The sequence below is a fragment of the Misgurnus anguillicaudatus genome, chromosome 24 (assembly GCF_027580225.2).
Source record: "Misgurnus anguillicaudatus chromosome 24, ASM2758022v2, whole genome shotgun sequence".
NCBI lineage: Eukaryota > Metazoa > Chordata > Actinopteri > Cypriniformes > Cobitidae > Misgurnus > Misgurnus anguillicaudatus.
The window spans coordinates 10,947,940-10,968,233 of NC_073360.2; the positions used below are offsets into that span (position 1 = coordinate 10,947,940).

The 20,294-nt window shown below is 38.3% G+C and overlaps 1 protein-coding gene across 11 annotated transcripts in view; it reads left to right on the forward strand.

Annotated features, from left to right (window-relative positions):
- tenm4 (teneurin transmembrane protein 4) overlaps positions 1–20,294 on the forward strand; it is a 287,452-nt gene that overhangs the window by 229,884 nt on the left and 37,274 nt on the right. For 8 of the 11 annotated variants that reach the window (XM_055195967.2, XM_055195958.2, XM_055195959.2 and 5 more), the window contains 4 exons: positions 1,032–1,281; positions 3,562–3,582; positions 11,735–11,967; positions 14,442–14,596. In XM_055195967.2, the coding sequence (XP_055051942.1) occupies positions 1,032–1,281; positions 3,562–3,582; positions 11,735–11,967; positions 14,442–14,596 (659 nt within the window). The remainder of the gene's footprint in view (positions 1–1,031; positions 1,282–3,561; positions 3,583–11,734; positions 11,968–14,441; positions 14,597–20,294) is intronic. The other 3 variants (XM_055195960.2, XM_055195963.2, XM_055195970.2) reach the window with 1 other exon arrangement.

A 20,294-nucleotide genomic window follows, 5' to 3' on the forward strand; every position in this document is an offset into this window, starting at 1 on the left:
AAAAATCAGTGCATTATAAACTAAAACTCCAATAAAACATCTGCTTTTCTAGCCAGTCGGCACTGCAAATGTTATTTAGCATCTCTCAGAATACTGCATGGTTCAACAGGTGCTCGGGGAGAAAACAGTGTGGATTGAAAATTACTAAAAATTGAGTTTCACAGACTCTTCCACTCACTGCCACTTTCAAATGGAATTTGCGGCGAGCTGTTCATCGAGGTGGAGAGCTGGAGGTTCATTGAAGCGTGCAATGGAGATTCAGATTGACTCTGTTAGTGATAATAAGAGCAGGATGTCTTTCCTGCGGTGGCTGTGGACCTTCACTTTGCTGGTTTCTGCGGGAAAGAAAATTTTATTTTATTTTATTGTAATAAATGTAAATACGATTGAGTTTAACACATCTTCGCTCTGTTGGTTATTTAAAAAAATCCTTTCGTGAGCGCTGGCAGTCACCACTTTGCTGTGCGACCGTCTAATGAACTTAATTTGAGCTGAATTGAATTGGCTTTAAAATCTTCTTGATTGATTTACTGCAAATAATTGAGTTTGGTTTAATTATAGGAAATAGAGTAATGTCAACAAAAAATCACTTTAATTCCTATTTCAGGCGAGTTTAAATTTGACAAGCTGTGTTGTGCAGACAAACAACCTCGCTGTAACATTGAACGCTGAGTCTGATTCAAATCATATGTAGTAGCCTATAGGACTTTAGTAAACCTCAAATGTTAATGGGCAGCATCCAAAAACAGTGCTTGAGGAACATGACTACTGCCAAAGACTAAACAAGATTGTGCAGATGACAAGCTTAATACTGTAATTGTGATTTTAGCAAGCAATTCAATATCAGACTTCGCCCTTTTAAGTAGACAGGACTTTGGCTGTATTTCAAATATTGCCGCCAAGTGTAAGGAGTGTAATAAAGGGACTTTGCTAACGCACATAGCTGATTCCAAAACAGTTAGCATGATGCTAATTCTATAACACCCAAGTAGCACTAAGCACTTTTGAATATTTCTCACTTTGTCTCATAGGTATCCTGCACAAGGGCAACGGCGAAAACATCTTCATCTCCCAGCAGCCCCCAGTCATCGGAAGCATCATGGGTAACGGGAGGAGACGCAGTATCTCCTGTCCGAGCTGTAACGGGCTGGCTGACGGAAATAAGCTGCTCGCACCCGTAGCCTTAGCCTGCGGATCCGACGGCAGTCTTTACGTGGGGGATTTCAACTACGTTCGTCGAATTTTCACAACGGGAAATGTCACAAGTGTCTTAGAGCTCAGGTATGACATTCTGCATAGATATACTAACTTATAACCACGTAATAAAAAGTTTCTTTGCACCGAAAAATATAACTGCAGTACTTGATATAACTGGCCTTTTATATCTGCTGTTGCCAAGCACCAAGAGGTACGGATGAAGTCAGATTGTCTTGGCAGATATCTCTATAATTTCACCCAATTTCCCTTCTAACTCAATAAACACACATAGCTATACATCTCTGAGACATTTAGGACATCATCATTTTTACATTAGACACAAAGTGTTGACAAACACAGCACTGAGATTGATTAGTCTTGAAAGGGATAGTTCACCCCAAAAAATGAATACTTATTATCAGTCATTATTCACTTACCCTCATGAGTTTCTTTCTTCTGTTGAACACAAAGGAAATATTCTTATTATTATTCTTTTGTGTTCAGCAGAAGCAAGAAACTTATACTAATTTAGAAAATAGTGAACTGTCAATTTAAAGGCACACATTAAAATGTATTATTATTAATTATAATAATAATTTATGTATTTATTTATATAATAATAATTTATAAATAATTAGTCAATAATTAACTAGACAAAATGCATTGTAGTGCATCGCAGACCATGCTATCTTTTATGAAATGTAGTCGGGGTTTTTTTTATTGTGCAGTTTTCCAGAATGAGTGGATGTCATGCAGTCTTGTCAGTCTGGGTGTTTACCTTATCTGCACCAAAAAAATGACACATACGCTGCGTCCGAAAACTCAAGGCAGTGACTTGTTGCCTCGCTGCCTCATGAGGAAATGACTTCGGGGGCATGAAGGCAGCTCAGAGAAAGACTTGTGGACACACTTCAAAGGCAGCGTGTTTGAAATTTAAACAGAGAGCGCCTTTGTGATAACTAATCACATATTTGAAAACTACAATACTAATTTCTGCTAGAAATGCAATTAAAAGGCGTAAAAAGTGAAAATCTACCTTTATTTACACTAAATTGGTGGTCCAGACGCGTCCTTGGCCGCCATTTTATTTTTTCGAACTCGACCGGGCTCGACCAATCACATTCTTAATGTACGTCCACGCATAGGTATCTCAGGAGACAGGAAGTAAACCAAACATAGAATTCGGACATGCCTTGATGCCTTCCTGCTTTGGAAAGCTTCCTCAGAAGGCAGCAATTTAGAGTTTTTGGACGCAGCCATAATCTTCATAGGGCGCAAAGCCTTTGGGTTTTTTTGGTTTGTGATGCACCAGTTGAGGACCATTGATGTTATCAGTGTGCAAAAAATCTCTTTTGTAACAAATACGCTTTAAATTTCTTCACTATCTTCTTTTTTGATCACTTTACAGCATTTTTTTTCATACACTGTCAGAAAAAATTGTCAAATATGTACCCCAGCTGACACTGGGGCGGTACCCCTTCAAAAAGTACAGCTTAGGACCTAAAGAGTTCATATTTTTATGTATGTACTTAAAGGTACCTGCACCTAATGGTACATATTAGGACCATTTTAAAGGGACATTCCACTTTTTTGGAAAATATGCTCATTTTCCAGCTCCCCGGAGTTAAATATTTGAGTTTTACCATTTTTGAATCCATTCAGCTGATCTGGCGCTAGCACTTTTAGCATAGCTTAGCATAATCTATTGAATCTGATTAGACCATTAGCATTGCGCTACAAAAATAACTAGAGTTTGGATATTTTTCCTATTTAAAACTTGACTCTTCTGTAGTGACATTTTGTGCTAAGACTGATGGAAATTAAAAGTTGCGATTTTCTAGGCAGATATGGCTAGGACTATACTTTCATTCTGGCGTAATATCATTGCACCTCCTGCAGCAATGTTATGACAGCAAAGTCCTTGATTATTACGCCAGAATGAGAGTATAGTTCCTAGACATATCTACCTAGAAAACCTCAACTTTTAATTTTCTGTCGATCTTAGTACACGCTACAGAAAAGTCAAGTTTTAAATAGGAAAAATATCGAAAATAACTTATTTTTTAGTGCAATGCTAATGGTCTAATCAGATTCAATGGATTATGCTAAGCTATGCTAAAAGTGGTAGCGCCAGACCTGGAGATCGGCTGAATGGATTCCAAAACTCTAGGGGAGCTGGAAAATTAGTATTTTTTTTTTTAAATGGAGTGTCCTTTTAAAGGGTACTGCCCTAGTGACAGCTGGGGTACATATTTTTAACCATTTTCTCTGACAATGTACATAATTGCATGTATTAAATACTAACTCTGCTAACCCTCTTGTTTCCTACTTTCTTTCTTCTCTCCATGCTTTCGCATAATACAGAAATAAAGATTTCAGGCATAGGTAAGAGATCTTCTAAAGAGTCACTGTTTTTACACCTATACATTGAATGTATATCAACAGTACGCTGTATTCCTCGGAGGAGGCTTTTTGATGTAAAGTTGTTGTTTTCATAGATGCCCGTGAACCGAGGAACACGGGTGTTTATCATATAAAAGCTGCCAGCGAGTGCATTAAAACACCAAATTAAACGGGCAGTGCTGCGACTGGGCTTTGAAATAGTGCCGTGGATGAACTGAGACTGTTTTGATGCATGGGTAACCTCTGAAAGTGGGCTACCACTGTAGAAAAAAGCGTTTAACGAATTACGTGTACGTAGAAGAGAGCCTCAGTCAGGGCACATAATTTAAAACGTCAGACAGGAAGATGGAAAAGCAGTTACGAGCTAAGCATAAGCCCGGTTTCAGCATTTTAAATATTTCTCGCCCTCAGGGGACGCGGCTTTCTGAAAGAATATAATTACTCACCCCTCCCCGTTCGAAAATCCCCGCGCTGCATTACCCACAATCCAGCGTGATATTTCGCCGGATGACAAATTACACATTCAAAGCGCCGTCGGATCTAAATACACAGTTCGTTAACATGTTTGATTTGACAAATGGCAGCGTGGCATCGAGGAAAAAGCGCCAGTCATCAAACTTCGATCTAAGCTTTCAAATATAACACACATCCTCCCCGTGGTGCCGTGAACCCTTAATACAGAGTGCGTGGCATAACCAGCTGTGGGTTTTGACAGGCAGCGGCGGTGTGATGCTCCGGTATGACTGACAGATTGTGACTGGGTTCTTGGAGAGAGGTTAGGTAAACCCGGGACACCTACGGGCTTCAAAAACGCCCTGACGTTCGTAATGAGCTTTCGGTTGAACCCTGTGTCCTCAGGTCGAGTTTACCGTGGTTAGCTTGGTCAGCAAACAGGTGGTGTGACAATTAAATGTGTCCATACATGGAATTGTGGCAAGCTTCATATAGGCAACGCATGCTTAAGGCACATACACAAAAGAGACCTTGACCTTTAAGCAAAATTTGGATTCAATGCCTCCTGACAGATGTGACCCAGTTTGTGAAAAACCCAGACCCATTCTTTGTGATTCGCTGAAAATATAACCATGTTTAATATTGATGCTCCTTATCTCATGATTATGATGATGTATCCATTGACAAATATAAATCATAGATGGGTGCACATGTGACCAATCTTATTGATTTTACAGCTAAGTTTATCTTCGGATTACACTATCAACTCAAATCTGAAATCCTCTTTTAGCATCCAAGTCTTCCCAAGGGCCGCTTCATGATTTGCTGTATACTGTGTATTTGTAGTAGCCGTTTTGTCCTGTTGGTCTTTAACCAGGTTTCTGTTGTTCTTTTCATTGTATAACTTCAGCTTTGGGGTATACAAGCTAGATGACTAGCCGTAACACGCGGCGCCATAATTCATTTTAAAATCATAGGCTTGTATAAACAGCTGCAGAAAGCCTCAAGTCATATTCGCAACCAGAAAAGAAAAGTCATCAATTCTTGCGTAAAAGCAAATCTGGGGTGTTTGTGTATGTGTTCGCGAGCCGAGTATAGAGAGAGTAAAGCTAAACCATGATCTCTCTGCCATAACCGCTGACCTCCTTCCACAAGAGTCGCTCACCTCCATCGTCACAGCAACATGCTGCAAAATCCAATTATCTTCCCTGGAGCAGCTGTAGTCTGTGAATATAGATGGACTCTATGAAGGTCAGGGTGTTCTCGACACTACGTACCTCCAATAAAACATTGAACCGTAACACCAACAACGCCGGGATTAAACAAACATCCACCTGAAGCGTCACGATCCCTCGTAGATACTTGTGAACTGTGATCGAGATTTTATTTGACGAATCGTTTCTTTCCAAAACGAGGACATCAGTCATCACATTCAGCGGCCACATAGTGAAGTGCCAGCCCTTGGGTCAACCAGTGCCATCTGATCTTCTAGAGGTCAGGTGTCGGACTGAATAATGGATTGAAGCTGACAGACCTGGCACTATTCTTTTCCATGCGCTTGTGACAGGGCACTGGGATTTGGCACTGGATTTCAGGGTTTGTTTAATGGCTTTTGAATGCTGGTCCAAAGACAGGTTGGGTGTTAATAATGATGGTATTTGGCAGAAGTCTGTCCTAGCATCTGTTGTCATCTTTTGAGTACTTTAGAGCAGGGCTCCCCAACCTTTTTTATACCGCGGACCGGTTTTAGCCTGAACATTTTTCTTGCGGATCGGGGAGGGGGGATCATACCTGCTTTATTGCTCCATCACTTATTTTTAGTGGCTGTTAGTGCTGAAAATCCTCCTTTGCGTAATGTATAAAGATTTAAACGGAAGTAAAGATCAAAGAACTAATCAAAGGAAAATTAATAACGGCTTTATTTTAGTAGAAGTGTAGATCCGTATTTTGGTGGATTGCTTTATCTTTCATTATTTTCACAAGTTCGCCTGCCCATTAAGTAAAAAATAATTGACGACGGGCCGTTGAATTATTAGAAAAATAATGCACACCCGAGGTTGGTGATGTGGCCACAATGTGAAGCGGGGTGTGAATTATTTTTCAGTAATTCAACGGCCCGGAGTCAATTATTCCGCTTATACTACGGTTACCACACCTCAAGACATCGATCACATGATATTTTTAAAAGGGATTTGTCTGTTATTTGTACTTAAATCACTATTGGGAGTAGGACTATTTCTTCCGCATCTCATCCAACAGCTCTTTTGCTTGTTCCAAAACGTCATTTTAAAGCTGGTAATGGAGGCTTGAGCCGTTGATAGCATTCTAATGCAGTTATTAATGAAGTTATTAGAAAGAGAGCGACAGAGACAGAGACACACAGAGAGAGAAAGAAAGAAAGAAAGAGAGAGAGAGAGAGAGGGCGAGCGAGAGAGAGAGATTGTGGGAATGATGCTACCTTTGTGCGTCTCTAAACAGTGTTGTTACTGCCTCGGAAAATCGTCTGTCATGTTGTTTTTGTTAGTCCGTTATTATAGTTAACTATGCGAAGTGATATAGAAGTGTAATGCGGTCAAGAGAGCTGCCTGGAACTACGTTCGCCGTGTGTTTCCCAGATAATAATTGCACACCTCAGAACGTTCAACAGCCAATCAGGCTCAAGCATTCAACGGACCCGTAGTATAAATCTTAATAATTAATGGCAATTTTGAAGTATGCCTAAACTCTAATGACAGCAATCCTGTGGGATCGCAGAGAGCGGCCCGGTACAAAAGTGGAAATGATCGAGGTTATCGGAAGGCGGCTCTTAAAGGGCAAACACAATTTTTTTTTCAGGACGACCCGACCCGGTGGCAGCTTGTCTATAGCCCGGTACTGGGTCGCGACCCGGTAGTTGGGGACCTTTGCTATAGAGTGTAGCCCTCGCTGTAGAGTGACATTTTAAACAAAGAATGTGTTTTCTTCCTGTGACCTTTCTCACTTTGTTAGGTTCTTAATGCTGTTTTCCTAAGACAAGTTGGGTGTCAGTAATAATGGTTTTTGGTAGAAGTATGTCATGGGATATGCCATGGCTAGTCATTGTTAGCAAACTGCTAACATCAAAAATACCAAAATTCGAGATACATTGAGATAATTGCATTTTGATTATTTAGAGCGATAATCAAAACATACATGGAGTTTGAACTGTTTGTCCTATCCTGGTCCTGTTTCCCAATCCTGGTCCTCAGGTACCCCCTCCCAGAAGTATTAGATGTCTCCTAATTTAAAACACCCGATTTAACTCATCAGCTTGTTAGAGAGACATGTTGGAACCATTCTGGAAGGAGGCTGATGAGTTAAGTTAGGTGTTTTAAATAAGGAGACATCTAAAACTTTCTAGGAGTGGGTACTTGAGGACCAGGGGTCTCATTTATAAAACTGCATCGGATTCTTATGCACAAAAGCCAAAAAATGGCATACGGCAAAAAATATTAAGACTTATAAAACAAAGCAATGTTCCCTTTATAATTCAAAGATCACCTGCAAGTGTGCGTACATTAATAATCCTCAGATCCCACCCTGCGAGCCCATTTTCCCTTTAAGATTTTTTGTATAGATCACAACCTTTGCGTGGAAACTGGCGTATGCACGTTTCCAGCCCCGTTTTGTGCTTACGCACGCTTTATAAATAAGACCCCATGATTGGAAAACACTTCCCAAAAGGAATACTTCTGGGTTTTATAACTCAGGTAAGAGCGCCACCTGGTGGATAATAGTGGAAATACGGATTGTCGGAAAAACTCGCCATTGGCAGGGAAGAGTTTTCTCTTAATTTAGGTTTTATGGTTTAATGTTCCCAAGACAAGAAGCGTGTCAGTAATGATGGTATACTTGGCAGTAGTATGTTGTTGAGGCTAGTCGCTGTTAGCGTTCTGCTATAGTTGTAGTGACACTTTATACGAAAAATGCTCTTCACTTAAGGTTTTTGTTCTTTTGTTGTGCCCTTCTTTCACTTTCTTGCTCTAAGACAGGCTAGGTGTCAGCAATGATGGTTTTTGGCAGAAGCATTTGTTGTGGCTAGTCATTGTTACCGGCATAGCTTTGGTATGGTCACTTTATAAAAACAAAATAATGCACTTCACTTAAGGATTTAGTTTATTTGCTGTGACCTTTCTCACTTTATAAGGTTTAAAATGCTGTTCCAAAGACAAGCTGGGTGTCAGTAATGATGGTATTTGGTAATAGTAGGCCTATATCATAGCATTTGTCATGGCTTGTCGCTGTTAAAGCTCGGCCGTAGTTAGTGTGACACTTTATACGAAAAATGCTCTTCACTTAAGGTTTTTGTTCTTTTGCTGTGACCTTTCTCACTTTGTTAGGTTTTAAATGGTGATCCCAAGAAAAATCTGGGGTTAGTAATGATAGTATTTGACAACATTTGTTTCGGATAGTTGTCTGCGGAGTAATAAAATAGCCCTGTAGAGTGGTACATTTTACAAAAATGCTTTGCTTTTAGTGTTTTGGTTCTCTTGCTGTGACCTTTTATTTGAACAGAATAAACTGCTCTATCAAGGCACCATTTTAGAAAGCATTTCGTGGCTATTTCTCATGTGGAATAAAAAGTACCGATTGCCCTTTAAAACAGACTTGAATTTAACATGAGCTTCACAACTTTCACCCTAATTCTGCTACATTTCTCACTCATTAAAGCAAAATCTGCGTTTTTCTATTAGATAGTATGGCCTAGTGCAGCCACTGCTTACTTTTGAAGGGATTTCCACTGTGGTAAGTACCTAGTACACAATACTTTTTTATTACCACCTCAATGTAGGTTACAAGCGAGCCGTACTGATACTAAATCGTGACGTGTAAACTGCAGTTCACTGATGGGTCATAAAGCATAGTCACTACTGGTGTCATTGCTACTGTAAATGCAAGATTACTTTACCCGTATGCGCCATTGAGCAAGTGATGTCGTCATCTGTGCTTTTTTGTACTAGTTCCCAAACTCCCTTTTAGCAATGATGTCATGGCAGTCTATAACGATAAGTCTATAATCCCACCCACTCTAAAGCGGCACTAAACTCCAATGCAAATGCAAAACGAGCCAAAGTAAGCCCAAAGCTAAGCCCGGCTGCATGGTAACGAGCCGTGTTGTACCACACAATTGAAAAGCGCCCATAAATGTCCATGTTTTCTAGTACACTTCATCTGAACAAGAAATTGCACAAACTGAAGTAGCAGTAACCTGTGCTGTTGCTACAAATCAGGCGCTTTTCACAACAAGTAGTCTTTGACCACAGATCTAGTCATCAACACAGCTGCAATTAGAGCACATTGCGAATCAACTCGAAAGCAGTACTGTTCCAATTGCATTCCCAGGCGCTTATCCTTTTCCTATTTCTTGGAATCTGATTACCGTATAGAAAACATACTCAGTACGTCGCCTCCAGATTAGAGTTTTTCCCCACCGTCGAGACTCTACAGCCTGATTGGAGCCACGTCGAGTTCCACCCGTGTGGTTGTGAGGGATAACTTTAACCATCCGGCTTTGCCGTGTAATGGCCTGTTTTTCAGCCTGTGGGCCATTTTTGCTCCAGGAATACGTAATGGGTTTAGATAACGGCTCTGGACCACATTCATCTCCAAATTGAAGTTCCCCCTCAGGGATTTGGCGACACACCTCGCACACTGGCAGCACATCAAACACTGAGACGACTTCACAAAACTACATCTAAAGATTTCACATGCAAAACCCTCTAAGTGCCTCTGACATGTTTTCTGACAAGTTTACCAAGGCGAATAGTAAAGTAAAGCATTTGCGATAGAAGAGAGTGATTACCATTGCAGTTTCTATTTGAAAGATAAGTCACATGTTTCATTTTTGTCATTTGGGACGCAATTGAAATGATTCACATGCTCTTAAATGGCTCGAGAACAGCTGTACATGCATACTCTTTTATGCAGGATCCCCATCCTTGGTTGTTTCTTGAACATAAATAATACATTTGTCACATGGGTATTTTATTAGTCTTTTGGCTTCCTATTGAGCATGTAAAAAATGTTGTCCCTTCGGCTGTCACTAGACTTTGCAGCTGTATTTACACAATGTAGTTTATGGTTTCATAAACCTTTATAATGGTAGATAAATCTTAATGTTTAGGTGATATTTTGCTTTTAACATTTTTTTATTAAATAAGTTTATTTTTGTGCTAATTATGGCACTGTAATATGTTTATGACAGTTAATGATTTTTATAAGTTGTCATTACCGTACCGAGCCCCTAAGGTGACATTGGAGTAAAAAAATCTAAAGTTTAGTTATATGTGCTCACGTGAAACTTTCATGTGCAGATTTTTTTTTATTTTGCGTTTTTCGTGCTCAACGGGAAACTTTCACGTGCGCACGCGATTGTTTTAATGTGCGCACACGATAGTTTCACGTATTTAATTACAGACAGCAAAAAAAAAAACTGTATCTACTGTCAACCCAGCTTGGGTCAAAAATATATTTCTATTTATTTATTTATTTCTATTTCTATTTATTTCTATTTCTATTTATATCTATATCTATATTTATATATATATATATATATATATATATATATATATATATATATATATATATATATATTTATTTATTTATTTAAATGAGCAGACTATTATGTTTAAGTTCGGTAATTTCACTTCATTTCAGAAATTGAAATGCCTTATTTTCACTAATGTCATTTTAGTCAATTCACTGATATTTAACAAATTTGACTGTGTTTGCTGCAAAACCCTCTAAGTACATGCAAACGTCTCCAGTAAATGTCCTTTCTGAAAAAGGCAAAAAAATCTGTTCAATATTCAAATATATTCGGTAAATCTCCTTTAATCGGGTAACCGCAGTCGTTCGTACAATTATTAATCCGTGCACATATAGGACTTTGCAGAAAAAATCGTTGTGCATTTATTGGATTCTGCCAACAAACCGTTATTTCTGAATGACCTGAGGCCTGGATTAAGCAGATTTGAAACAAAAATATTTAATCAACGTATTATAATATGTGCCGAGACCATTCGGTGAATATAATTATCTCACATTTTATCGGAGGTGGCATTGAGTGGCTTTTGTATCTGAGCTCCTCATGTGTTTCTATGTTTAAGGGTAAATGCATACGTTGGAAAAATAATGGAGAGGATGTTTTTAGCTTTGACAGGAGGATTGTCAGGTTTTTTTTCAGTTTGATTCATCTCTCAATGGGATTTAAGAGCAACCAAGCTTTTCATGCACCGATTTACACTTTGTATAACAGTGAAACACACATAGAGACTGACTAATATACTGAGTGATTGTATCTTATAAATGAAGTATGGCACTTAATGTGTTAGCTTATTAAAGTGATCGTTTAATTGAAAATATGTGTGCCTAAAATGTGTTTATATATTAGGTGTTTTAAAACCAATTCATTTGAGGTCATGCTATATTGTGAATTGAATAATGCAGACACTTATGCCTAATATCACCCGTTAGCCATGACTGCATTTACGATACATCACAGCCTCTCGTACCATATTACCTAATTAAATATACAACGTTTGTGTGAGGTTATTAAGTAACTGCATTTCTCCACATATTGTACAGATTATTCAAAGACACACACAGAGAATACTTCACATAATGCAGCCATTGACGACTGTTATTCTTCTGCCATTTTTAGCAATAGTCCTGCGCACAAATATTACCTGGCTACCAGCCCTGTTTCGGGGGCACTGTACCTGTCAGATACCAGCAGCAGGAAGGTCTTTAAGGTGAAGTCTCTGAATACGGTGAAGGATGTGGCAAAGAACCTCGAGCTAGTGGCGGGCACAGGAGATCAGTGTTTGCCGTATGATGAGACGCGCTGCGGCGACGGAGGTAAAGCCGTGGAGGCCACACTAACCAACCCGAGAGGTAAGTCTGGACCCTTTTGCTTTTTCATAAACAGAACACTGTTAAGATTTCAGTGAAGTCCCTTAAACTAAACACTGTGTACTAGTTTATTTGGTAAAGCATTGTGTAAGCAATGATAAAATGTATAACTTCACTTTGTATTGCTTTAGATTAAAGTATATGTCAAATGCATAAAATGTAAAATGTGATTGGCTTGTTTTCAACGTGGGTGTAAAAACACCTGACTCTTTATTTTTGCAGTACACATAGTCTAGGACTGTCACTGAAACAGGTGTGATATCTCGAAAACACCTACATCAGTGATATCTGTCAGGTGATAGTGACATTTTTGTGTGGCATTTCAGGAAAAAACACTTATTGCACATATTTCATATAAGCAATTTTGATTCTGTTTACCTACATAGTTTTTTATTGATGCAAGCCAAAGGGATCTAAATTCAGAGGTAGCCTCAAAACCACAGAAAATCATTCTTTCTGCTTGCAACATGAAATTGATAGCAGACCACCGCTGTGCGATGTGGTTTTTATACACTTGTCAATGTTGTAGATTGTAATAGAGAGAATGCGCATGCAGCACATGTATACCTGTCAGGTATGCAGCCAATGCATTATTCTTTTATCATCAAAGCAGTACTATAATGGCATTACATAGGCGAATAATAAAGTAAAGAAGCGTTTGCGACAGAAGACGGTGGTTACCATTGCAGTTTCTATTTGAAAGATGACTCATGCAAAGTCACATGTTTCATTTTTGTCATCTGGGACGCAATTGAAATGATTCACATGCTTCTAAATAGCTTGAGAACAGCTGTACATCCGTACCACCCTTTTTCCCAGGATCTCCATCCTTGGTTGTTTCTAGAAAATAAATAATACATTTGTCACATGGATATTTTATGAGTCTTTTGACGTCCTGTTGAGCATTTAAACATTTTTCGTCCTTTCGGCTGTCAATAGATTTTGCAACTGTATTTATACAATGCAAGTTTGAATTATTGGTTTTATAAACCTTTATAAATGTAGATAAATCTTAATGTTTAGGTGACTTTTTACTTTTTTATTATTTTCTTCATTAAACAAGTTTATTTTTGAGCTAATTATGGCACTGTAACATGTTCATGACAGTTAATGTGTCCAGTTTTTTTTATTTTTTGCAAATCCGTAAATTTCAATGGTGATTTTTTTACAGTAGCATAAATTACAGACAGCACAAAAAGACTGTATTTACTGTCAATCCAGCTTTGGGTCAAAAAAGGGACACATTCAGCTGTTAGGTTAGGTTAAATTAACTTAGAAAATGTTTATATTTAACCCAACAATTGGTAAAAAAAAATTATTTATTTATTTTTATTTAGCCTATTTATTTATTTACCGCATTAAAGGATCAGTCCATTTTCTTAAAAAAAAATCCAGATAATTTACTCACCAGCATGTCATCCGGAATGTTGATGTCTTTTTTTGTTCGGTCGAGAAGAAGTTATGTTTTTTGGGGAGGTGTTCCGGGATTTTTCTCATTTTGGTGGACTTTAATGGACCCCAACACATAACAGTTTTAATGCGGTTTAAAATTGCAGTTTCAAAGGACTCTAAAAGATCCCAAACGAGGCATAAGGGTCTTATCTAGCGAAACAATTTTCATTTTTGACAAGAAAAATTAAAAATATGCACTTTTAAACCCAAACTTCTCGTCTCCGGTCCTGTGATGCGCCAGCGCGACCTCACTTAAATTGCGTAGTGACGTCGAAAGGTCACGTGTTACATATATGAAACGCACATTTGCGGACCATTTTAAACAATAAACTGACACAAAGACATTAATTAGTATCATTCCACATACAACAACGGAATGGTCCTCTTTCTCCACACTTGTAAAAACTGGGGCGTACTTGACGTGATGACGTATTATGTGAGGTTGCGCTGGCGCGTCACAGGACTGTAGATAGACGAGAAGTTGTGGTTTAAAACTACATATTTTTTATTTTTCTTGTCAAAAATGACAATCGTTTCGCTAGATAAGACCCTTATGCCTCGTTTGGGATCGCTTTGAAACTCCGTTGAAACTGCAATTTTAAACTGTTACGTGTTGGGGTCCATTAAAGTCCATTAAAATTAGAAAATCCTGGAATGTTTTCCTCAAACAACATAATTTCTTCTCGACTAAACAAAGAAAGACTGGATTATCTGGATTTTTTTTAAGAAAATGGACTAATCCTTTAACATGTAAGGGATTATCATTAATGAACATTTGTAAGGGAGATATAAATTTGTAATGTAAATAATGTCACAATGCACACAAAATCAGTCTTTATTTTCTGTTAGCAATTCCTTTGATTTCCATGTAAGATATTATTATTAAATATTGTCATGCATGTTTATTGCAGGTTATTGCCACCGGATTATTTTTAAACTTCATCCACATAAGATCATATAGTCATTCAGTAGAAATTAATTCCCTGCACCTGTGTCTTATACAGGCATCACTGTGGACAAGTATGACGTGATCTTCTTCGTAGACGGCACCATGATCCGTCGTATCGATCAGAACGGTATCATATCCACCTTGCTGGGCTTCAATGACTTGACTTCTGCGCGACCCCTGAGCTGTGACTCCGTGATGGACATCTCCCAGGTGTGGAGCTTTTTTCTGATATTTCTGTCCAATTTGTGGTACGGTTCATGGCATGGTTTGGGATGCTGTCGTGTTTCTGTGCTGTTGTCGTAAAGCCCAGTGCCTTTGGGAGGGTAATGGAGTGCAGAAATATTTTTGGTGTGGGTAGGAACGGAGGGTCACGTCGCTGTGTGCCCCAAGTTGTTTCTTACAGCTGTGGGCTTCTGATATCAGTTGATGTAAGCTGACCTTCAACCTGAGCGACATATCTGCCCCCTCTGTCCCAAGACATGCCTGCATACGTGCTCGGAGAGACGAGCATGCTGTGTTCACCATAGCCACTCCCTTAAGCAATACAAATGTTAACATTCACCCCAGGCAAGGGCATTACATTGACTATGATCTCAAAAGCTTCTGATAGGGATGCGACTTTCCTAGAGGTCCAGACCTGGAGCAATTTAGGCTACTTTGATTTTTCATCATTTTATTTTGCTTATAGTATTCTGCTAGTGTCAAGACAATTTAGAGGGCCTGCGGTTATTATGATGAATAAAATATATTAAAAATTCCTCTTTTATTAGTTTAAGCTTTTGGCTGAATTGTAAGGAAACCTCTGCCTTGTGCATAGTTTTGCCCAGTTTTATATTTTGGATGTAGACTTTCTTGGTATATTAACACAACAACCTGTCTGGTGACTTTTATTTTTACTTGAATTACTAGAAATTTACAAGTAAATTGCTATTAATATAAATGCATTCATTACGCTGCTATTCTGTAAGACAATAACAGTTAAATGTAATTTAAAAGAATAGCAAAAATCAATATTGGGTAGAACACTTTTTTTTAAAGTAGACATATCATGAAAATCAGACTTTTTCCATGTTTAAGTGCTATAATTGGGTCCCTTGTGCTTCTATCAACCTAGAAACTGTGAAAAAGATCAACCCATTAACTTAGTTTTGGTAAATCATTCTCTGCAAGCATGTAAAAAAATAGGTAATTGAAATTTGGCTCCCCTTGTGATGTCAGAAGAGGATAATACCGCCCCTTAATCTGCACTATCCAACCACGCCACTGTCATTTAGTGAAGAGATCAACTCATTTGCATTTTAAAGGACACACCCAAAATTGGCACATTTTTGCTCACACCTACAAAGTGGCAATTTTAACATGCTATAATAAGTTTATATGATATTTTGAGCTAGAACTCCACATACGTACTCTGGGGACACCAGAGATTTATTTGACATCTTAAAAAATCTTGTGAAATGTCCCCTTTAATAATATTGATTTGTTAGCTTATGCAGCTTGCTAAAATCAAAGTCTTTTAACCCATATGGGAAAAAATATATTGTCAAATATAATTTTGGATATATTTCAAAATATACAAAAAATTGCCAAAAAATATATTCTATTTTTCTGGGCAATTTTTTGTATATTTTGAAATATTTTTATAATTAAAAATATTTAGCCCTCCATGTATTTCAATCCAAGGAAATATATTCACATCACATTGGAAGAAAAACTTGGTTGATTTTACAAACAAAAGGTTAAATCCAAATATATAAAAAAATATATTTTCTTAGATATATTTTTCTTTAGTGTATATTTAAAATATATTTTGGTTTGGAAAAATATATTTTTTGCTGTATGGATTGAAAAATTACATTAAATTAAAGGAACAGTATGTAGGATTGTGGTCAAAACTGGTACTGCAATCTCGAGTCACAACTGGTGGCCAATACACAACATGACAACATAAAAATCAGTTATGGGCTGCAACTCTTTTTAAATGACAAAATCCTGGCCGAACCACTGTTGTCAGTGATATAAGTATTTGAAATGAAAATGATTTCTTAATGTCTAGTGACATATCACGGCCATTTTATGATTAATTGATATCAATTTCTTACATACTGTTCCTTTAAATTGTGCTTGCCCCTGAAATAAATGTTCAAATTTATGTCGATATATGAAGGTTAAAACTAAATTAAAAATTAAGCTTTACTTTTGTATTTTGCATATATTTAAAACATTCTTGGCCAGGATTTTTTTTTTTGCCAAATATGATGTGTTGTATATTAAGTTTCTTTTAAAGGACAGCTGCCTACATAGATTAATATGATGATTTTGGTAGGTCATGCCCATTATAATTCTTCAAAACCTCTCTATGAAGAGCGTTAAGTGTACGATATAGGAAAAAAGGCCCGGTGTTTTCTTTAATCCATCACCTAAAACCCATCTTCTGTGTTATTGAATTGTATTCGTCACCCTTCCATCCCGGCTTTGCTCACGTGTTGTTGTCTGACTCACGGTTTGCTCGATAATGCCTGACTGAGAAAGGTTTTATATTCGCTGAGAGAAGGCAGAGCACTGGGGAGTCGACCTCCAGCTGTACCACAGAGAAAATCTACACACACACACACACACACACACACACACACACACACACACACACACACACACTTACACGCAGACAGGCCCACTGCAGTCCCCGGCCCCAATGATGACAAATCACACTGGCTTCTGCAAAAGACACTCAGACGGTAAAAAGCATCTATTAAAAATGCATGGGCAGCACACTCGCTGCATCAAACGCCCAGCCGCATTACTTAAGCCTGCTGCTGCACTTCTGAGGATTCGACTGAAGCTCGCTTTCCTCCCTCTTATCCGCCGCCTGCCACTCTCACCTGAACGAGAAATGTATTTGATACTGAGGGAATTCATTAGTGAGCTATATAGTCTGTAGGTCTCGATGTCTCTGCTCTCATACGGCCCCCTGGTAGTTTGAAATCTTGGATGACTTGATTTACACTTTTCATACGGAGCTCATATGCGCAACGCATCACAAGTTATATTTTAAATTCATTCGTTGTTAAAGCAACATCTAAAGATCCTGGTTAGCATATTATTATTTTTAGTTAACCTATAGACAATGTGAAAGCCCACCATGTAGACTGCTCAATAGACGGTTTCATCGGACACGCGCGCATTGTCGCGGTTTCGTGTCTGGCCCAAAGGTAACTTCCAGTCTCTGTTTGTTTAATGGTCTGGCTAAACTGAACTCTGAATACCTTGTCGAAAAAAAAAAGTTTTGGTTTCCTAAAGATGAGGGAAGACTGCAAACCTGGATTATCGCTGTGCGAAGAGAGGTTTGCAGCCGATCTGATGTTACATTTTAGCCTATACTTTAATTTTAAGTAATGTTCAAAGTAACATAGTTTAGTGTAGTTTTCTGATAATGCCTTTGACTTATCTTAAAGGAAAACATCACCGTTTTTTATATTTTACTATGTTTTTACCTCAACTTAAACAAATGAATACATAACTATATTTATTCAATGTGTACACTTAATCTTTGTACCGCATGTTTGAATGTGTTCGCAGTTAGCCTAGCCCCATTCATTCCTTAGGATCCAAACATGGATGAATTTAGAAGCCACCAAACACTTCCATGTTTTCCCTTATACTTATGGTGCATTCACACCAGCCACGGTAGAGGCGGCAAAAACTTGCTATTCGCGCATTCGAGACATTCACGTGGAAATTCGCGTCATGGGAGGGGCTTTTGCGACTCCGCTGAGACTCCACTCGCTTCCTGCAATCACGTCACTACTACAGCAAGGTCCTGATTGGTTAACGCGGTGCGAAAATCCGCCGAAGTTAAAATTTTTTCAACTTGCACATTTCCTGCGGCAATGCTCAATTCGCGCGGAACGTGCCATTCGCGTCGCAGGATGCGTAATCGCGTCTTTGTATTGACTTAATCACTCACGCTTGCCGCCTCTACCGCGTCTGGTGTGAACCCTGCTTTACTTGTGTGCTCATCTCTTTAAATAGGGAAAACATGGAAGTGTTTGGTTGCTTCTAATTTCATCCCTGTTTGGATTCTAAGGAATGAATGGGGCTAGGCTAAATGCTAACACATTCACGACACACTATGCAAAGATTAAGTGCATGCATTTACAAAAGATAGGTTGTATTAATTTGTCTAAGTTGAGGTAAGAACATAGTAAAATATTGAAAAACTGTGCTGTTTTCATTTAATTTGGTTACTTGGTCACTTTTATATTTTTATACAGTGTTTAAGATTAATTTAATTACTTATTCAGCATTTATTTATTCAGATTACAATTTTGAATTAAATGAAAGCCATACATTTTATTTCAGGGTTATTATGCATTTTGTTCAGGGACCATCGACAGAAAAGCAAACAATATTTTTTTCCCTTGTATGATCATAATCAAGTCAAAACTGTTTAAGTTGGCTAACATTTGACAAGGTCAATCTCCCATGTTTTCATCGCGGGTGCTTGAGCGTATGCGCAAATTTAACGGCAGCTGTTCTAGTGTCGGATTCACAAGGGTGCTAGCCATTCTGTCTTTGTAAGTGTGTGAAAGTGTGAGGAAATGGAGAGAAACTGAGCTGATACATCCTGTCAATCACTCGCATGGGTGTGAAATCCCGCACACGAAGAGGCGTTAAATACGCCGCTCGCACCGTTGAGACGAAAATGGATTTAATAAAAGAATGTTACCCTTGATAGAGCACATGTCACAGAGACACCTGTTTGATGCGTATGTGTTTTCATTAACTTTTGAAACGTAAGCTCATCTACATATCATATATACAGAACATTTACAAAAAACACTCGTTTCCAAATCCTTCCAAGATTGTTCCAGATTTTGGATCGTACTTGGGGCAGTCAATGCCTTAACACTTAAGATAACTTTGGTCCTAACGTACCCCCAAATTAGAGAGAAACAGCCTTGCAACAGCTTTGGGACTTAAACCTAAACTTAGCCTAACCTAAACCTGAGTTTTATTGGTTGATTACATTGTTTTGTAACCTCATCCTTATAATGTGATGTTTTAAGATATTTATTGGATTTTAACAATGGTTAAAATAGGGCATTTACTTCTTACTGGGTAGCCTAAAAGGAATAAACCTATCCACACTGCCTTTACTTCTGCACAGCATTGCCATAATGTGTCTTATTACATAAATCTCTCAGCCTTGATAAGAAATACAGCAAGGTTGATATCATGTCATGTGTGCGTATTGTCAGTTTTTGCCCGGGGGAGATATCACGGACCAATATCGAACAAAACGCGACGATTCAGTTGGCCACCCAGAGTCTCCTTTCTTTAAATCTTACTTTGACCTTATCGTATCTTAAAATCAATGCTCGGTGCTACTTAAACCATGGCAGTGGCTGCGGCCAATAGATTACTGCAGACCAGCATCCAGGAGGCAGTTTTGATATAGATCAGCTCAGGACGTACGGATCATTTCCAGGAATGAGAGCGGGATGGTGTATTGAGTGCTATGTTTTATGTCGAGGACTTATCGGACAGGCCAGAATCTTTCAGGACAGAAAAATCCTTTCGCTTTTGAGACTAACTTTAATATGGTATCCTTCACGTTTTCAATGGTTTTCCATTTCTACCTAGGGACATATCAACTCAACAGATAACGTTTTTGCCTCTAGCTCGACTGGTAGCACAAGCAACTCAATGCACTGAAAATTGATTTAAATAAAGCCAAATATATGAATAAAATCCTTAAAGGTGCAGTGTGTAATTTTTAGAAGAATCTCTTTACAGAAATGCAAAATAATATACAAAACTATATGATCAGGGGTGTATAAAGACCTTTCTTTATAAACCGTTATGTTTTTAGTGCCTTAATGAGCTGTTTTTATCTACATACACTGAG